We start from the raw sequence: 19,140 nt of genomic DNA, 5'->3' as shown, positions 1-19,140 counted from the left end.
GTGAAGAAACTTGGGTTTTTTTTTCTCTTTTGTGTAAGTATTATTCAGTCTTTATAGTGACCCTGACTCGAAAATCCAAAACATCGACGTTTCAAGTTTTAAAAAGCGACGTAAAAACTTAAATAAGTAGAGATTACCCTGTACGAGTATATGAGGGGTGCTGCCACTACCCAAGCAATACACTTGAGATAAAACTTTAGCGTGTTATATATACTAATAATACCCTTAGCGAAGTGTAATAAAAACTATAGCATAAAGAATGGGTGACTTAGGAGGGAGGGAACTCCCTTCCACATATAGAGTAATTTGCGTTGTGTAAAGCAGTATCTTAACTTTCACTTGAAAAAAAAATTATTTAGCTTAGGTTCGTTTCAATACCATATCCAGAGTTATCCTAATATAGGAGTGGCTAATCCCTTGTTGTCCATTATCGTGGACAGTACGATTTGTAAACAATTTTTTTCTTTACTGTAAAAACGTCATTTATTCTTTTTTATTCTCATACTATACACCCTGTTGGAGAATACCAGACGCCTAGCTTCTACAAGAAACAATCAAATGTAAATTGTTTCCCTTCTGAAGAATCCCAATTTATCTTAGTCGACGTAGAAAGAAACATTTCAACTACGTAAAAAGAATGTTTCGCAATAAGAGATCCTTAAGCCCATTGTCCAGTAAGATTATACACCCTCTACTTAATTAGGCAAAGCAATATTAGAAATAAAACTAGAAATATATACAAACATAGATGTTACCATAGAGACTCAGGAGTATCATCAAATATGACGTTCGGTGTGTACAAAAGGATCCATCATACCGTCATTTTGCTGAATATCAATATACAGCAAAGAGAATATACTTTTTTATGAATTCGTCTAGTAAACCCTTTTGTTTCTGTATTCTTTAATATTTTGATTTTATTTTCTGTTGTTAATTTGGTCTATTTCTTGTAAATCGTATGGCTTAAAAATAAGAAAATAATATTCAATCCACCAGTTTGTGACGTAAACAGGGACTGTAATAGAAATTATGCTTGGGATGGAGAACCAACGAAACTTGGGCTCCGCTATTAGCATTCTTATCCCTCCACCTCTGCAATGTAACTTTTATACTATACTTAATATAACTTTTACACCCTCCATATCTGTACTTAGTGTAATTTCTATACCTCAGGAAGGGAGCAGTTGTCCCTTTACCCTATCCCTCCCGGTGAAACGTCAATTTTGACAATTCCAAATCGTGAATGTGATCTAATTTATATGAGATGCATCTTTTTCACAGAAAGCGCATTTAAATTTGGCGTTTTATACCAACGATGTCAGATTTCTTACAGTAAATTCCCATTTGTTTAATAATAAAGATAGAAGCTTCTTAATATTCTTAATATGCTAAACTCTTACCATAGATACTGTCCAAGGAAGAAATGAGACGTACCAAAAGTAGCTAGACTTTGAAAGTGCTTTTCTGAATTCCCTTATGTAAGCTAGTAAACTTTAAGTGTGGATTTTCTTTTCTTTTTCCTCTTTTCCCTCCTCCTCTTTTCTTCCCCTCATGTGGTTTTGAACAACGTGAGGGGTAATGAAATTATACGTACACACAACCAATACCTTTCATTTTTAGACAGGCAAACCTCTCCTAGAGGCAGGATTTTGTTTATCTTCTATGTATATTTTCATTTGTTTTTTGGTATGTGGTTTGAATAAAAACCATGAATCTTGGACGGTATTACTGTTCTCCACGCATTTAGAGGGAAAGCCAGAAAAGCCTTGGAAAGTGGCTATTTCAGGTGTATTTTTTTTCAGGTGGTTGACGACTTGTAATTGAACAAATTTCCCTTTGCGCACGCTCAGCTGTTTTTTGTTTTCTTTTTTTTGCCCTAAGCAACACCTTAAGGCTCTTCTATACCTTAAAAAATCACCCTGTCTTGTCCATTGCATGCTTTTGTAGTTTATGTGGCCAAACTATTCAAAATTGATCAGGTCTCGCCATAACATGTATATGTTTGAAAAGAGATCCAAATAAACGACAGAAGACTAAAAGTCAACACTTACTTTCCCGGAAATTTTATAGAATATTAATAGATTATTAATTTTATTAATTAATTAATTATTGATTAATTATTAATTATTTTATAGATTATTAATTTCATAGAAATTTTAACTCTCCCGTTCTGTGCTAGAGATAGAGGCATTCAGATTTAATGAAACTTAAAATTATTAGAAAACTTGTTTTATTATTATTAGCATTATTATTGAACGGACCAGAATTTACTTGTTAAAGTTCAGGAAATGACAGTCCCTAAAAAAATTTTAATAGCCTATACCTCCTTGGAAAACATAAAAAGTCAGCAGAAAAGAAATCTTTAATAATTTGAAATCATTGCGAACAGAGGATGCACAATATTCATACTTTTAGTACATTGATTAGACAGCCTTTTGCTTAACAATTAGTAAGAGATTATACGTTTCCTTTGTTTAAACTAGCCTCTCATTAGCTTTTCTTAGAATTATTGACACATCTAAGATCCCCTCACAATTTCTTCAAAAATTGCTTCGGACGCTCCCTCTGGTACGGAAAAAATTTGCTAATGGGAACTTTGTCTTTGAGACTCGTTACAACTTTATAAATTAGATATAACCAGAGTTATAAAGTCCGTTTTAATTAGTGATGTTTGAGGACCCTTTAAATACCATTTTTATCAACTGTTTTTCACTTAATTTAACATAAAATGCAACGACATTTACGTTATGACATGGAAACTTAAATATACTTTAAGCTTATTTCTTGAGCTTCGTGTAATTTTGGACCTCCCGACTTTTACCACTCCCAAAAAAATCCTCAATTCCTTAGAACGGGAGATTTCTCAAACTTTCTAAAAACACATCTAACATGTATGCAGCATCTAATTTCTGAGACCGGACAATTTTTTGTTTTAGGAGAGGGGAATTAGCAAAAAAAGGAAAATTACACACAAAATGTAAAAAAACAAACAAAAAAAAACTGTGATATCTCGATATTTTGGGAGGATGGCTCCAAAGGACCCCTTCTATGGTACATGTCTAATCCACTTATTATTGTTTTCACTTAAGCCTACGTTTACATTTTCATACTAATTCTTAATGTTAATTAGAGTTTTTGATTAAATTGTACATCTTTTTTTACTTAACTGATTTCAATAGAGAAAGTTTAGTGCTCAGCTATATGCTAAAAACCAGATGGTTATTCTACAGGGTAATTTCATCGTAAGTGACAAAACGAAAGATCGTATCTCAAAATTTATTTTTAAAATTAGGAAGTGAAAGATTTCCTATAGCTGGTTTTTATCTATTAGTGGCATTTCTAGAGGCAAACTTAACTCAATAGAACACAATTGAAGCTAGAGATTTACCCTGGGAGTAAGGGAATATTGATAGCTGTGGGGAAACTAGGGTGGAGAAACTAGAAACTAGCGGGGGGGGGTGCGTCATTCAACTTACACTCACTCTGAACGATATTTTTTAGGAGTGCAATGAGCCTCCTAGAGAAACTGACATACACCAACAATGCATAAGAGGAAGAAGAAACTGGACATGTTTTAGACATTAATGTAAGATTAAAAAAATGAGTACCTCTTACCCAAAGACCACCCAATCTAACATTATGCCAAATTGAAACAACATTATTCAGTTAGAAAATTTAAAACTCAGAGGTAATCTGTTCCTTCCACAAACATCTTAAAATGTCATATTCGCTCACTCATAAAACTATAAAATTTTGAAATTCACCATTTGTTTTGGAAAAAATGACATAAAAAAGCGAACCAAGAATACATGTACCATTTACAACAGGTAATGATAACTAAAAACAAGATGTTCTAAATCTTTTGGAATCATAAAATAAAACAGTTTTCTTTGTTTTCTACTCTCCTGAAAAATTAACGAAAATACTGGACAGTTTGGCAACAAACCAGAAATCAGTGTAGCAGAAATAGATAAAAATGTCAAAAAGAAATATATTTTAATAGATTTATAGCCCCCAATGTCTAAGGTGCTTGAACTCAGGAGCACACATTTCAAAGACATCATTTCCTTTGCGCTTCATCTTTTTTTAAAGTTGTACCTGACAATAAGTAACATATTGATAGGTACAAGTGCATGCACATGAACGCACACAATCATTTGTGTCGGTGAATGTGCGAAAGAATTCTTAGGGGAGAAGTGGATACGAAAAAAAATAAAAAAACTGGCAAGTTAGATGCATCTAGATTAGATGTGCGCCAGTGGCTTCAATTGGAGATGGGGAGGGGCATGTGCGCCCTAAGGTTTATTCCCCCCCCCTCACTCCTACTGTTTATGACATCTTTTTTTGGGATTTTCCCATTGAAAAATGGCCTTGAGAACAAGTTTGCCCCCCCCCCAGATTTTGAAAATCCATCCTCATCCAAATTTTCCTAAATTAAAATCACTGATATGTGGATATTTTTCCTTTAAAATCTTTCTATGTAGAGAACCCACCAAAGAAAATTCTCTCTCGCCAAGGTATTTTGAAGGAAACACTAGCCCTTCGAAAGATAGGAATTGACAATATTTGTCTACAAATTCTCGTTCCTTGGGAAGGGGATTGAAATAATTTGAAAATGTTCTTTTTGGCTTAGATACACAAACGTCCCTATATTTTAATACCTTTCCAATTTCTGCGTTTTAACTTTAAAAAAAAAAACTACTTCAAGAATCACAAATTGGAGAAGAAAAAAAATACTAGAAGGCCTGACAGCTCTCTGCAACACTAAGCCGTTTGACTAAGATGCGCACACTCCTCCTCTGACCGCTCAATTAGAAAATGAATTTTTTGTGTAATTACCACCTCCTTTAAACGTTTTCTTCTGGATTCTTCCCGTCATTTAAATATTTTTGTCTCAAGGAGTTTTTTTTGTTAGACCCCGGCTGGCTTAAAATGCTCTATTTTTCGCAGTAAATCTTCTATGACATTTGTCCTAATCGGCTTCACATGTCTTTCACTACAGACCTAGACATTAGGATAGACTCTCACTAAAATTAAAACGAAACATTAAACAACTCTTTATGATGCTCCAGTGCCCTGTAGCAGTGGAGAAAAAAAAGAAAAGAAAAGAAGCACATCAGCGCTATCCACCCAAAAAGTGATTTTCCTTGTTATGCAAGCGAGGGAACTGTAAGTTTCCTGAATATTGTTTTCGGCCATGGCAATTCCAATAGTGTATTTTTCGTTCAATCCGACGCCATTTTTAAGGGTTCCCGGCAATTCTTCGAAACGCCTTTACATTTGTTTTCAAATAAAAATTTTGCTATTAAGACTAATTTAAATATTGATTACCATTCCTGAATCAGCTAGACTTGACAATTTTTCTTGCATTCTAATTGTTTTCTAAACATGGTTTCAAATTTTTGGCTACTATGGGCCGTGTTTTGTCCTTTGTTAGGATGCAGTTACCACTGCAACCATGGTACTTCTAGCCTGCATTTTCCTGCGACAGCTCTATTACTACAAGGTTAACTAATTGAAAATAGTCGCTGTTACGCTTAAAAGTCGTACCCTACACTTTAACCCTTCTGATATAACTGCCAAAAACCGTTTGCTAAGCAGTTCTCAAGAGGACAATCATCCGGATTAGTATATCCAAGGATCAAAGTGTGATTTAATATGCATATTCTTGCCGATTGAGGCTTTGAGAACAACTTAGAAAATATTATTTGGCAATTATCTCAGAAGAGTGGAAATGTCACATACGCCATTTAGACATGAAAGCAACGAAACGTTGCGAGTATTTCCAGTTTACTTGCAATACATAGGATTGAGCCTTTTGCACCTGAATTTTGTCACCGAAATGAGCAAACCAGGGCAACAACCACCAAACATCTGAGAAATTTCTCTCATGTTTTTGAAGCGCCCACGAGACACCAAACACCTCGCTTTATATCGAATATGACTTTAAATTTGAGGTGAAAGGGTTTCAGGAAGTATAAACAAATTCAAAAGATTTTTTATAAATTTATATAATAAAAAAGTTCGCGGCAATAGGCCGTAAGTAAGGAGCAACTCGGCCCAATAGTAACCAAAACTCTAAAAAAGGAATTTCAATAGCAATTAATACATCAAAACAATTGGCTTTTTATGCTGATTTCAAGTATTTAAAATTTATTAAGTTTAATATTACCCACCAGAAACTAAAAGCTTGAAAAAATGTGCCTTAATTTCGAAAAGAGAGGTATGGAATCCAAAAAAGACAATTAGCCAGACATTGAAAATCTCGCCATCAAGTTCAGCATATCAGAGAACCCTACTGTAGAGGGTTTTAAGCTCCTATAAACAAAGATGTGCTTTGTTTGTTTGTTTTTTCCAAGGGATGATCTCATCAAACCGAGCGTCCTTAAGTATCGGAAGAGTATTAATTTGAACAAATATAGAGTTCTATTCCGCATATGAAATAACCAAAAAATAATTTCAAAAGATCTAAACCGTTTAATTTCAAGAAGAAGCTTTTTTAAAGTTCTAATAAACTTACAAGTGAGGGATTCAGGAGAGGACGCCCCCTCCTATATGGAATAATTCGTGTTCGTTTTAGGTCCTATTGTTGCTCTTTACTATCTGTTGATTTGTGTTTAATAAATGTAAGAGATTACCCTTGCCTCCTAGACTAGGACAGAAAAAAAGAAAAAAAAATACAGCCAATTCATTTAATGAGTTCTGGCAGGATCTAAGCTGATGGTTACAGATGAATTATTAAATTTTAAGAGGAGCATTAATAGATTTGGTGTTCCTTTGAAAGCTGATTAATTTTTGTAAAAAATTTGAGAAAAATATTTTAGACGAGTGTTTAGGGTTCTCTAAAAGTAAGCTAAACAAGTATTTGTTAGGTCGAGGCTTATAAGTTTTTTTCTATTCTTTTTTATTTTCATTATCATTATTACTATGAATTGATAATAGATCTGTCATCTTTTTTGTGTGTTTTTTCTTTGTGTTTATTTAAGTAATAGTTAGAAAGTTAGTTCTATGCACCCGCCCAGTCGCCAGCGCTTTTTGTACCTTTCTAGGGGCGGGTACTAACAATTTAGTTGAATGTTGTTTATGTTTTTTTTTTGTTCTTTTTTAATGTAAGGGGAACTGAACTGAACAGATGAAAATTTTTGGCTTAGAAAAATTTTTGGCTACAGTTTTATAAACTTTATTGGATAAACATTAAACAAAAAAAAAAAAACAACAGAAAAATCTATAAAATATTCAGTTTCGGCACTTCAGAGGTTACTGAAAACAATATACACAAATATAATAAACAATCTTATTTCAATGCACTATGTGAAAAAAATGAACAGTGAAGAGCCTCACCTAAGTTTAATCCAATCTTCATAATTTCCAGACGCCATAAGAGTTTCCAGTTCATTTCTCCCTTTATAGGGAGGGGGTCGATCGTTAATTTTTTGGGGTGTGACTTCTAACACACCGAATGGGATATACCGATGGAGAAATGAAATCCATTCAAGCATGAACCGACGAGTTGTTTCAACACCCTTGAAAAGTAATAAAGAATAAGTTGGATTAGCTTAAGTGCAACCAAACAAGAAAAATCAAAATAACTATCCAATGCTGTTATATCGAAAACTAGCTGTTGGGGTGGCGCTTCGCGTCATCCCCACACCTAGTTGGTGAGGGCGCTTCGCCCACCCCCCAATCCCCCCCGCGCGCGTAAGTCGTTACGCGCCATATTAGTTACGCGCCATTGTAGTTGTGTCCCTGTGTCCCACCTCTGAATATAGACAATATATATATATATGTTTTTAACTACGTAAAACTTGCGAATATACAACATTCTTCGCTGTCCCATTGTCATTTATCGTCATTTATATATCCCCCCTGTGCCCTCCGGCGTCCCCGTTGTAGTTGTATCCCTGTGTTCCGGTCGTCATTTATATTCCATGTGTCCCGGTCGTCATTTGTGTCCCGCTGTCCCAGTCTGCAATTTCTCTCTGAGTGTCCCGGTCGTCACTTATATTCCCTGTGTCCCGGTCGTCATTTGTGTCCCGGTCTGCAATTTCTCTTTGATTGTCCCGGTTGTCATCTACATTCTCTGTGTCCATTTATATTCCCTGTGTCCCGGTCTTCATTTGTGTCCCGGTCTGTAATTTCTCTTTGAGTGTCCCAGTCGTCATTTATATTCCCTGTGTCCCGGTCGCCATTTGTGTCCCGGTGTCCCGGTCTGTAGTGTCATCTTATAATGACGTCATATCTCTCGGTTGTTTTTTGTGTCCCGGTGTCCCAGTCTGTAATTTCTCTTTGAGTGTCCCGGTCGTCATTTATATTCCCTGTGTCTCGGTCGTCATATGTGTCCCGGTCTGTAATTTCGTCAGTCGACAAACATGACGTCAGTCGACAAACAACTTCATGACGGCATAATGATCAATCCTTATAATGACGTCAGTCGACAAACATGACGTCAGTCGACTCGACAAACATGACGTCAGTACACAAACAACTTATTTTATATATATAGCTGTGCTTTAGTTCTTATTATTCCTTAAGCGTACGTCAGAAAGGGAAACTAAATAGCCCTGCCTTTATTACCCAATCTAGTATTTGCCCGTTGCTGCTATGTCAAATTTTTAGCCAGTAAAAAGAATAGAACAGTTTTTTAGCTACCATTTTTTTACAATTAGATTCTCTCTTTCTCCATTGTGCAACTGAGCTAAGGGGATATTGAGGATGGTAAAAATGGAATGGTCAATTTCTGAAAGAAAAAAAATTATTGTAGCTTATTGCAAGTTTCTGAAAGAGTAAATATAGTTTATGTTCTTCCGAAAAGTCATTTATTTGGAGAATATATCACTGGATAAATATCTTCACGGGACTTGGTCTAGGATGCTGAAGTGAGAATTACAAAAAAAAGTCCCGAATCAATATATGAAAGTTATAGTTAATATTAAAGTCATATTGTTAAATCTCAGGTCTTGACATTGAGATATGGAGAAGACAGCACTGAAAGAGGAAACGAGGTAAAAATTTCCGCTTTGGGATCTGTAGAGCTCCTAAAGACGTGAAGAAGAAACAGAAATGAACTGCCGTAAGATTTTTACGTTAAGAAATTGAGCCGCAAATATTTGCTTTTATTTGGAGCATACGAAATTAAAATTAATATTATTAACATATCTGGCAAAGATAAATTAACAGATCAATACAGGATTTTTAAAAGATTCTTTCGAGAACTATTGCGAAGAATTAAAATCTTATGGACATGCTAGAAGAAGAAAACGAAATATTACTCTTAAATAGTTAGGTTGCAGAAAGTGTACTTTAAGTTCACTGGTTTAAGCCTGGGACGTATTTTTCGTAGGCTAATTGGGATATCCCTACTTCAAATTAACAATGCCGTATAAGAGCCAAAAAAGCTCAACTTTGATAAATATGAAGAAATGTGTCGGACAAACTCAAGGGAAATCTCATAGAATGAGATCCACTCAAAAACAAACCAGCAAGCGGTTTTAACGGAGTTAGAAGCTTTAAACCATAAAGCGGGTAATTACTGGGATGCGAAGGGGCGCAAATGGGATAAGAGGATGTTGAAGGTTGGCAAACGATTGGACGGTCGGTCTTTGTCAATTTGTAATTATTTTTTTTTTTAGCAAAAATCGTAATACAAGAACTATTGCATTATAATAATACTTCTAAATACAAGAAAGACAATTAGTAGTCTTCGCTATAGACATCAACTGATGAAATCGCTTTAATCTCTGGTATCTTACTTTAGATTAAGTATTTAACTATTTTAAAGAAAATAACCACCAAATGTAACGAAGGCCTTTTTTTATGTTTTTTTTTCAGAGACCTAGCTTTGATTATTTTAACTTATCATTTCCGTGTTTTTTGCATCCTTTTTATCATTAAGTATTCAAATAATATTTTTATTTCAAGTAACTGTTTACAATTACAAAAATTGCATTGGTTATTTTAGTAGTATAAACCAATAGTTTGTTTTCTTTTTCTTACTTGCACTTACTCAGAAGTTGAATAAGTCAGTTTCTTCTAAATTAAATGATTTAATTATCTTAAAGAAATTAGAAATGAAGAAAGTTAAGTTTCTCTTTATCGGATTGACCATTAAAATAACTTTAATTGAATATTTTGGCTACAAGTCCAACGGTCGTCATCCGCGAAGAATAGAAAAAACATAAAATAGCTCAAATTAAAAATTAATTTAGTCAAATAGATCAAATAAAATTGTATTTGAACCATGAATCCATTCAGTAATTATAAAATCCAGTCATTACAATTGAACCATTAATTAAACAAAATAAATAATAGAATTAATTCGAATAAACTAAATAACTCATTAAAAGATTTTAAATTTAAAATGATAATACCTCAGAATTACGACTGAAAAAAAATAGGATCAACTACAAGTTTAGAGCTTGTTTAAAGTCATGAAACTTTTTTTTAGATTGGTTTAATTTTACCTATCGTTGGTTCGTAAATTTTTGATTGCAAGTCATTTTAAGTTCTTGAGTTATTTTTTTATTCTTCGCAAATGACAGATGTTAGATATATTGCCAAAATATTTGTTTAGGATTGCTATTACCACTTTCTTTATATAAAAAAGGCCCTGATTTCTGCATATTTTCTTGTTCTTGTATGAAAGCAGGGTAGTCTTCATTGTTTTTAGTTGATCTTAAAGAAAATACGAAGGTGTAGCAACAACGTCTAATGATAAGAGCTTTTAGTAACCACAAACTCTTAGTAAAAGTAGCAAAAACTAGTTGAAAGATTTTTGTATATCTTCTTTTCGTTTATTTCGTCTATTGTATATAAACATCTCGGCATATCTTCAGACAGTGCCATATCCAGTATTTTTTTTCTGGTGGGCGGGGGGCGGTTAACGAAAGGATTTTATCGAGGGGTGTACAAAAAACGTATCAAACTTGCTTATATTCATTTTTGCTACGTTTTTAAGAGTCGTACAGACATTTCGGGGAGACGGTCAAACCGACTAACCCCCCTGGATTCGGCATTGTCTTCAGAAATATTTCTGTATACCTTCTTGTTCCTGTATGATCAAAAGACAAGACAGTCTTCATTCGAACCTATTAATCTTAAAGAAAATAATAGAGAATATCCACATCCTCGAATAGTTTGTGCCACAGACTCTTACTACAAGTAGCAGGAACTTTGAAATCGGCGTCTTTTCTTCAGTTTTTTCTTTTAATAAAGTAAATAAATTCATACATATCGGAGCAAAAAGTTTTCGTTTTATTGCTTAATGAAGAGAAACACATACATTCAAGTAGAAGTTCCAACCCTTGAAATTTAGCAAAAAATAAGTTGAACGATCAGTCATTCAATCTGTTCATAAGAAGAAGTAAGATCTTAAGTCATAGGCTCTTCTATTTTGCCCCATAGCCCCCTTCCCCAGCCAGAAAGGCGAAGACGATAGACTTCTTCTCATAATTTTTTAATTGAATAAATTTCGCGTAGGAGCTCACTATACTCGGGATTTCGATAACCAGATCGGTGATATTTGGGATCTAAAATTGATGCAGTAGTTCGCAAATTTCGGGACCCAAAGGCCTCTAACGTCAGGATAGTAACTTCTTAATTCTGATACCCTGGGGTTTCGGTTCTGAAAATGTTTTAATTTGGAACCGGGTAGTGGCACTGATTAGCGAGAATCTAAGGGGGAAGTTTTAATAAAAAACACGAAATGAGGTATTTCTCAAAAAATAGGATGTGAGTTTTTTTAATTTTCTTTTCTGCTAAATGAACATAAAAAGGAAATATACTTTTTGAAATATAGTAGTTCCAAGCCCCCGCCCCCCTGCAGATTGGCCGGGCTATTCCAAGGGGTGGGCCTCTAGAGATTTTTTTTTCTTACCATTGTTCTAAGGCAGGACAATCAAATATAAATGCAGAGGATGTAGTTTTTTCATTCTTATAACCTTATATTTTTTACTCCTGGGGGTGGGGGGTTAAAGTAGTTCATCAACAGACATTGGTTCCCAGTTTTTTTTTCACCCACATTTAAAATTAATACTTTCCTAGCAAACCGGTTTTTGCAAGCGCTGATTGTCTCGTGAATCATGGACTGTACTATCATGTTATCTTCACTACTTTATTGGTTTTCCCGAGTACCGAAATTAGCAATCAGCATTCCCGACCCAACCCAAACGTAGAGGTCCGACCCGAATAGCAACTTTTACTTTACTGAAGGAATATATACTTAACAGTTCAGATATGAAATTGTTCAGAAATGAGTGTTTTATTAGTATTAGGAATCTCGCAGGGTTTATTGGTGTGGGCATGACCTACCGTAAGGGTGTTTATGATGACTTTATTTGTTTTAGCCTTTTGAATCGTATTTTTCCTGATTTAATCATTCTGACACCCTCCCCCTTACCTTCTAAAGACTAGAACATAATTTGTACTTTACCCACATGCACTTAGAGTGGTTTGATCACGCTCAACACCGCCCTCGCAATTCCCTGAAAGTTTTACAAATACCCTTAGCATTAGCAACAGTAGTAGCCACAGTAACAGAAGTAATAATAGGAGCATTGGGAGCAGTATTAGCGATGACAGTAATAGTTTCGGAAGCAAGCAGTAATAGTACTCACATTATATCTTTTCGGTCTAGTACAACATCTCCCTGAGCATACCCTGAAAGTTTCAACTTAATACCCAGGCTAGACCATTCCTGGAGTACTGCTGATACACCCTTTTGACAAAATGCATACACAGTTTTTTTGTTTGTTTATTTAGTTCAACGTCCCCCCAAAATATTCCCTGAAACGTTTCACCCTAACACCATTAGCCTCAATAATAGTAGTAGTTAGTCAGCTGTTTCTGAAAAACTGCTCATATATTCCTTAGCCAACCTGAATGCACATAGTGTGTTTTGATTTAGCTGAACATCCCCCTTAAACATTCCCTCAAAATTTCGTCTTAATGCCCTTAGCCTCAGTAGAAGTATTAGTCGCAGCAGTAGGAATAGTAGCAGTAGTGGTAGCATGCACATAGTGTCTTTTGGTTAGTTCTACATATCCCTCAACATACCCTGAAAGTTCCAACTTAGTAATCTAAGGTGTAATCAAGATACTGCCTATTTTCTCTTTCGACATCCTGCATCATGCAGATGTTGTGTTTTGATTTAGTTTTGCTCCCCTCCAAACATTCCCTAAAAATTTCAAGTTAATACCATAAGCCTCAATAGTTGCAAGAATTGTAGTAGAAGAAGTAGTATGAATAAAGTACCTTTTAACTTATTCAACATCCACCTCAATATGTTCCAACTTAATAATCTAAGCCGTTCCTGAGGTATTGCTGGTACACCCTTTAGATAATATACATACTAATGATGTGTTTTGATTTTGTTCAACATCCCTATAAGCATTCCCTGAAAGCTCCACCTTAATACCCTTATTTTCAGTAGTAGCAATATTTTTAGCAATAGTAATAGTAGCAATATGTACCTAGCATCTCTTGTTTTTTCAAAACATCCTTCTCAAAAAACGCTGAAAGCTTCAACTTAATACCGTAAATACTTCTCGGTATATTGCTAATACGTTCTTTTGAAAACCTGCATGCCCATAATGTTTTAATATAGTTCAACAGTCAACATTCCATGAACTTTTTTTCTTAATACCCTTAGCTTTAGTAGCAGTAGAAGTAGCAGTAGTAACAGTTGTAGTAGCAGCATCATTAGCAATAGTTGTAATAGCAGCAGCAGTAACAGCAGTAGTAGTAGTAGCATGCAAATATTGCCTTTTGGTTAAGTCAACATCCCTCAACATAAGCCCAGTAAGTTTCAACTTCGCACTCAAAGCCGTTCCTAAGATATTGCTGATTCTCCCCTTTGACAACCTGCGAGAGTGTTGATGCATTTCAACTTCCTCCTCAATGTTTCCTGAAATTTTCACCTTTTTACCTTTAGTATAAGTAATAATAGGAGTCATAGAATAGTAGCAGTATGCACATACTATCATTTGGTCAGTTGAGCATCCCTATCATTATGTCTGGAAGCTTCAACTCAATAGGCTAAGCTGTTCCTAAGACATTACTGATACATCCATTAGACAACCAGTGTGCCCACAGTGTGTTTGGATTCAGTTCAACTCCCACCTCGACATTTCCTCAAATTTTTACCTTATGTCATCAGCCTGAATACTAGCCACAATAGAAGCTGTAGTAGTAGTAGCAGTAATAGTAGTAGAAGTAGTAGCAATTTTGAGAAATATTAGTAGTGTTAGCGTTAACATATTGCCTTTTGGTATTATCCTAAGTCATTCCTGGGATACACTCTTTTGATGATCCATATGCATATAATGTGTTTTGATTTAATTCACACTCTCCTCATCAATCCCCGAAAGCTTCATCTGAACGCATTTGGCATTTTTGGACAACCAAGGTCAAACATGCTCCCTTTCCCGATAACTAATACATTATGTAAAGAATGGGTGGTTTGTATAGCTTACAGCACTTGTCATTTGGGCTGTAGGATGGAGGGGGGTTGCCATCTCCGAAGACATAGTTATTGGACCTTTTAACTATGCTGAACTAGATGGTTATCTCAAAATTTCTATCGGATGGTCTTTGGGGAACAAAGGTGCATAGGGAGGGAGGGGGTCTGGTTGGTTTCGAATTACTTTTGACTCTTAAAAAGGGCAATAGGACTTTCAATCGAATGACATTCTTCCAAAGTTTCTGCGACACCTCCTGCCATGGGAAGTGCCTTGGTGAAAAAAATAAATTAATTATACCTCGTGCCCACTTTACTGTACCATGGTTTACGGTTTAGGCAAAAACAACCTACCATCCCAAACTTGTTGTTTTGTAACAAAACCATTGTAATTTCTGATCTTCGTTGCTTTCCAACCATAACAGGACTTCACACTAAGACAGTAATTACTTTTTCAACGGATTTACTCGTTTAATGAAGGATTCCCGATGTCAAAGAAGAAAAAAAGATCGTCGTTTCTTGTTAACATTTTGGTGCTGGGGCTAAGCCTATTTTCTAGGAAATATAAACTTTTCTTGGAAGAAATGTAAACTGTTCTTAGAACTGTTTTCTTTCAGAAAGTTTATTTAACAGGAGACTAATGTTGCCGTTGAAACAAAGGGTTTTTATCAAACATATTACGTAAAATAACTCTTATTAATGCTGGAAACCTAATGGTTTCAAGATATTGTTAATTCGTTCGGCGCATATAAGAAAATAAAAATCCATGTATTTTAAAGACGCATTACTGGTTCCATAGCCGTTGAATTGCAACTTCAATCTGTTCTGCAAAAATTCTATTACACCATTAGACATAAAATGTATGTAAGTCATGACAAATAACCAGTCGAAACATGTGAAGTTTCGAAAGGCGTCGCAGTGGCGCTAAGGGGTCGTAAGGGACATTTTCTAATTTGTGATGTAATTACCCAAAATCGCTTCCTAAGCTGTTTTCAAAGGGACGATCAGTAGTGAAGTGTAGATCATGATGATGAAATAGTGACTGAACATACATTACTCTACTAATCCCCCATTTAAGAGCAGCTTTGCATGCAGTTTTTGGCTCCTATTTCAGAAGAATAAAAACGTCAAATGTCAGAAATGTCATAAAATGACCTCTGTGCACAACGGTGACGATATCCAGATAATTTCCAGTTTATTTTGTTGATAATTCAAGTTGTTGTTTATTGTTTTTTTTTTTTTAGTATAAAAAATTATGAATAGATACTGTCATGACAGTTGGTTTGCTAGTTGCATTTCATTCTTGCTTCTAATCTGTATTCTTATACTAGATATCTTTTTTGTTTCTTCTACACGCCAGACTGCAAAGCCTTGTATGTAGACGTTAAATTTAACGGTTTCTACTTAAATTATTTATTCTATTGCTCTTAATCCTGCTAAAAAGATAATAAAGAAGTGACGAATATGGAAAGAAGCAAAGAATAAGCTTTTTTCCTCGCTTCTGCACTCACTCTGGAATCTGGAGATAACCGTTGATGTTGTAGAAAGAGATGGCCGAGATAGCCGAGGCAGGTGATCTGGAGATACGCACCGTGTTTTTTTTTTTTTTTTTTTTTTTTGTTTTTATTGTTTAATGAAGAGATTCACACTCATTCAAGTAGAAGTTCCAACCCTTGAAATATAGCAAAGAATAAGTTGACCGATCAGTCATTCAATGAGTTCATAAGAAGACGTAAGAACTTAAGCCATAGGATCTTCTGTTTTTCCCCATAGCCCCCTTTCCCTGCCAGAAAGGCGAAGATGATAGACTTCTTCTCATAATTTTTTAATAGAACAAATTTTGCGAAGGAACAAAGTTTTTCTTTAAACTCAGGATTCCGGTACCCCGATTGGTGATCTTTGGGATCTAAAATCGAGGCGGTAGTTTGCAAATTTCGGGACCCATAGGCTTCTGACGTCAAGATAGTAGCTTCTCAGTTCTGGTACCCTTGGATTTCGTTTCTGAAGATGTTTTAATTTGATTCCGGGCGTTGGCACTGATTTGCGAGAATCTAAGGGGGGGGGAGAATTTCTTCGATTTTGTTTTAATAAAAACACAACATGAGGTATTTTTTCAAAAACTAGGATGTGAGCTTTCTTAATTTTTTTTTTCTGCTAAATGAACATAAAAAAGGAAATGTATTTTTCAAAATCTAGTAATTCCAACCCCCCGCTCCCTTGCAGATTGGCGGAACTATTCCAAGAGGTGGGCCTCTAGGAATTTTTTTCTCCATTGCTCTAAGGTAGGACAATTAAACATAAATGTAGAGGGTGTAGTTTTTTCAATCTTTTAACCTTATATTTTTGACTCCTGGGGGTGTGGGGGGTTAAAGTAGTTCATCAACGAATATTTGTTCCCAGTTTTCTTTCACCTACATTCAAGACTAATACTTCCTAGTAAACCAGTTTTTGCAAGCACTGATTGTATCAGGAATCATGGACAGTACTATCATTTTATCTTCACTACTTTATTGGTTTTCCCGAGTACCAAAATTAGCAACCAGCATTCCCGACCCGACCCAAACGTAGAGCCCCGACCCGAATAACAAGTTTTATTCTACTGAAGGAATATATACTTTCAGAAATGAGTGTTAGGAACCTCGCGGGGTTTATTCGTGTGGGAATGACCTATCGTAAGAGTCTTATATGATGACTTAATTTGTTTTAGTTTTTTGAATGGTATTGTTTCTTGTTTTAATCATTCTGTTTAAATTGAATCTTGTAATTGTATTTATATTCTGTTTTCCTTTTTTTGTGGTCAGAGTCCTGTGTTGTTGTTTTTTTGTGCGTCAAATATACTATACTATAACCATATAACACCAGGCATACCCAACTGTTTCAGTAAAACACTTGACAAATCACCCCTCTTCCACATAGTAGCAACTATATAAATATCAGCAGCGTTCAAGTCAGGAGAATTCTTAGTGTTTTAATGCTTGTTTACATTACTTTGCCCTATTAATAAACACATGTATTCTTCCAGCCAGGGCAAAATATTAATTAGCCCCCCCCCCTCCATGTTTCCCAATAATTTTCAGGCCAAATTTTCGTTTATTAATAAAATAAACTTAAATTAATAAATTAATTAATAATTTATTTTTAATTATTGTTATTTTAATTTAGTTATTATTTATTTATTTTTATTTTATTAATTAATTAATAACTAAATAATTACTTTCATTTACTAGCTGCGCCCTCGACTTTTATCTCCTTTCCACAGTAAATGAACGCATCGCAGAGATAGAAAGTACAGGTTTACTAGGCACTGCATTTTTATGCCGTATTTGGTGGTTTTTGTAGGAATGTACACACGAAAATAACATCTGCCTCTAAACCCGATAAGCATCTCGTTGATAGTGACGATGTCTGAAGGAGAGTAAAGTTTGCTTCAGTTTCCAACAAACTACTCCTAAATATCGAATGTGCAAGCGGCGTTCCTCTTGCTAGACGGGTCGATGAATTGTCAAAGCGAAGGCAGGCCTAAATGTAGAGGAATCTTTTTAGGCTCATGTGCACTCTAAAAATATCTCTCCCAGTCCCTTCGCTGGCAAACAGGCCAGTTGCATCTTCTTTTTCTGACTTGAAAACTCCGGTAAGGGATATGAGACCAAAAAATCCCCGAAGTTCTACCCGATCAATTGCCTTCGTAAATGTCTGCTTATCCAGTAGATTGGCTGCAAAATTCGCACGACAGAGATCCATTTTTCTGATGGCATGCTCCACCACTGCATCAATAATATTTTTAGGGAAAAGAAGACCCCATGCAATTTCTGGTTGAAAAGGTTGACCTGTGCGTGCTGGTCCTTTGGGGCCAGCTCATTCAGTCACGATGTTTACAGCTCTAGTTAGGCTCGGGAGTGGTGCACTTTTCGACCACTTTGCTGTTCTGTTCCTAGTAGCACATCTTTGCAGGTCTATTTTTTTGGTTCTCTGAGAAAGAGGCAAATCATCGAGGTTTGGCTGACCTGGAGCCGCTGATGAATGTTCTCCGAATTGACTTGAAGGAGCGGTAGCTTCATTGGATTCTTCTGCGCTTTCTTCTGATGATGAAATTTCATCTGGAACAAGGTTTTCCTGCTCGTAATGTGATCAGGAGAATACACGGGAAAAATTAAACTTTGCTTCTAACAGCATAGGAGAAACGCACTTCCCAAAGGGGCTTTGGGGTCAAAAAGACCCCACCCTACTATTTAAGGGCTAATGAAAAAATATTTTATATGCAGTTAAGGAGATATCGCTTCTAGTGGACGTCAAATTAAAAAAATGGAAAGGTGGAAAAAAGTAGTACCAACTGAGGATAACCCTGTATCCCCCTTCCCAGAAATCGAAAAACACCTTCTTTGTTGGTTTGATTGAAAAGGCTCTTTTTGGCACTTTCAAGGGCAAAATGAAAAACACTTGCCCCTACCCCTAGGTTTTTAGAAATACATCTTGACCCCTCCAATTCTTTGTTCAGTCGTTGTCACTAGCAAAAAGCCAGTAAAAACGTCGGTAATATAGAATGGTAAAATAAAGCTTTAGAAGACGTAGTTTTCCTTGAAGGTTTAGTTTTGTTGGGAATAAACAGATTTTTAGTGTTCTAGTTTTTACGGACAAAAAGTGTTGTCAAGTTTAACGAGCTGTGTTGCTTATTTCTTTTCACGGTTTGT

General features: G+C 35.4%; 1 protein-coding gene across 2 annotated transcripts in view; it reads right to left on the bottom strand.

Moving 5' to 3' along the window:
- Window positions 1–19,140, bottom strand: part of LOC136026667 (tRNA-dihydrouridine(47) synthase [NAD(P)(+)]-like) — a 109,377-nt gene that overhangs the window by 9,057 nt on the left and 81,180 nt on the right. For both annotated transcript variants that reach the window (XM_065703408.1, XM_065703409.1), the window contains exon 11: window positions 7,342–7,523. In XM_065703408.1, coding sequence (XP_065559480.1) covers window positions 7,342–7,523 — 182 coding nt within the window. The remainder of the gene's footprint in view (window positions 1–7,341; window positions 7,524–19,140) is intronic.

This window comes from Artemia franciscana, chromosome 4 (genome assembly GCF_032884065.1).
Source record: "Artemia franciscana chromosome 4, ASM3288406v1, whole genome shotgun sequence".
NCBI classification, from domain to species: domain Eukaryota; kingdom Metazoa; phylum Arthropoda; class Branchiopoda; order Anostraca; family Artemiidae; genus Artemia; species Artemia franciscana.
The sequence above is the reverse complement of the archived record's forward strand: the minus strand, read 5'-3'. Positions and strand labels throughout refer to the sequence as shown.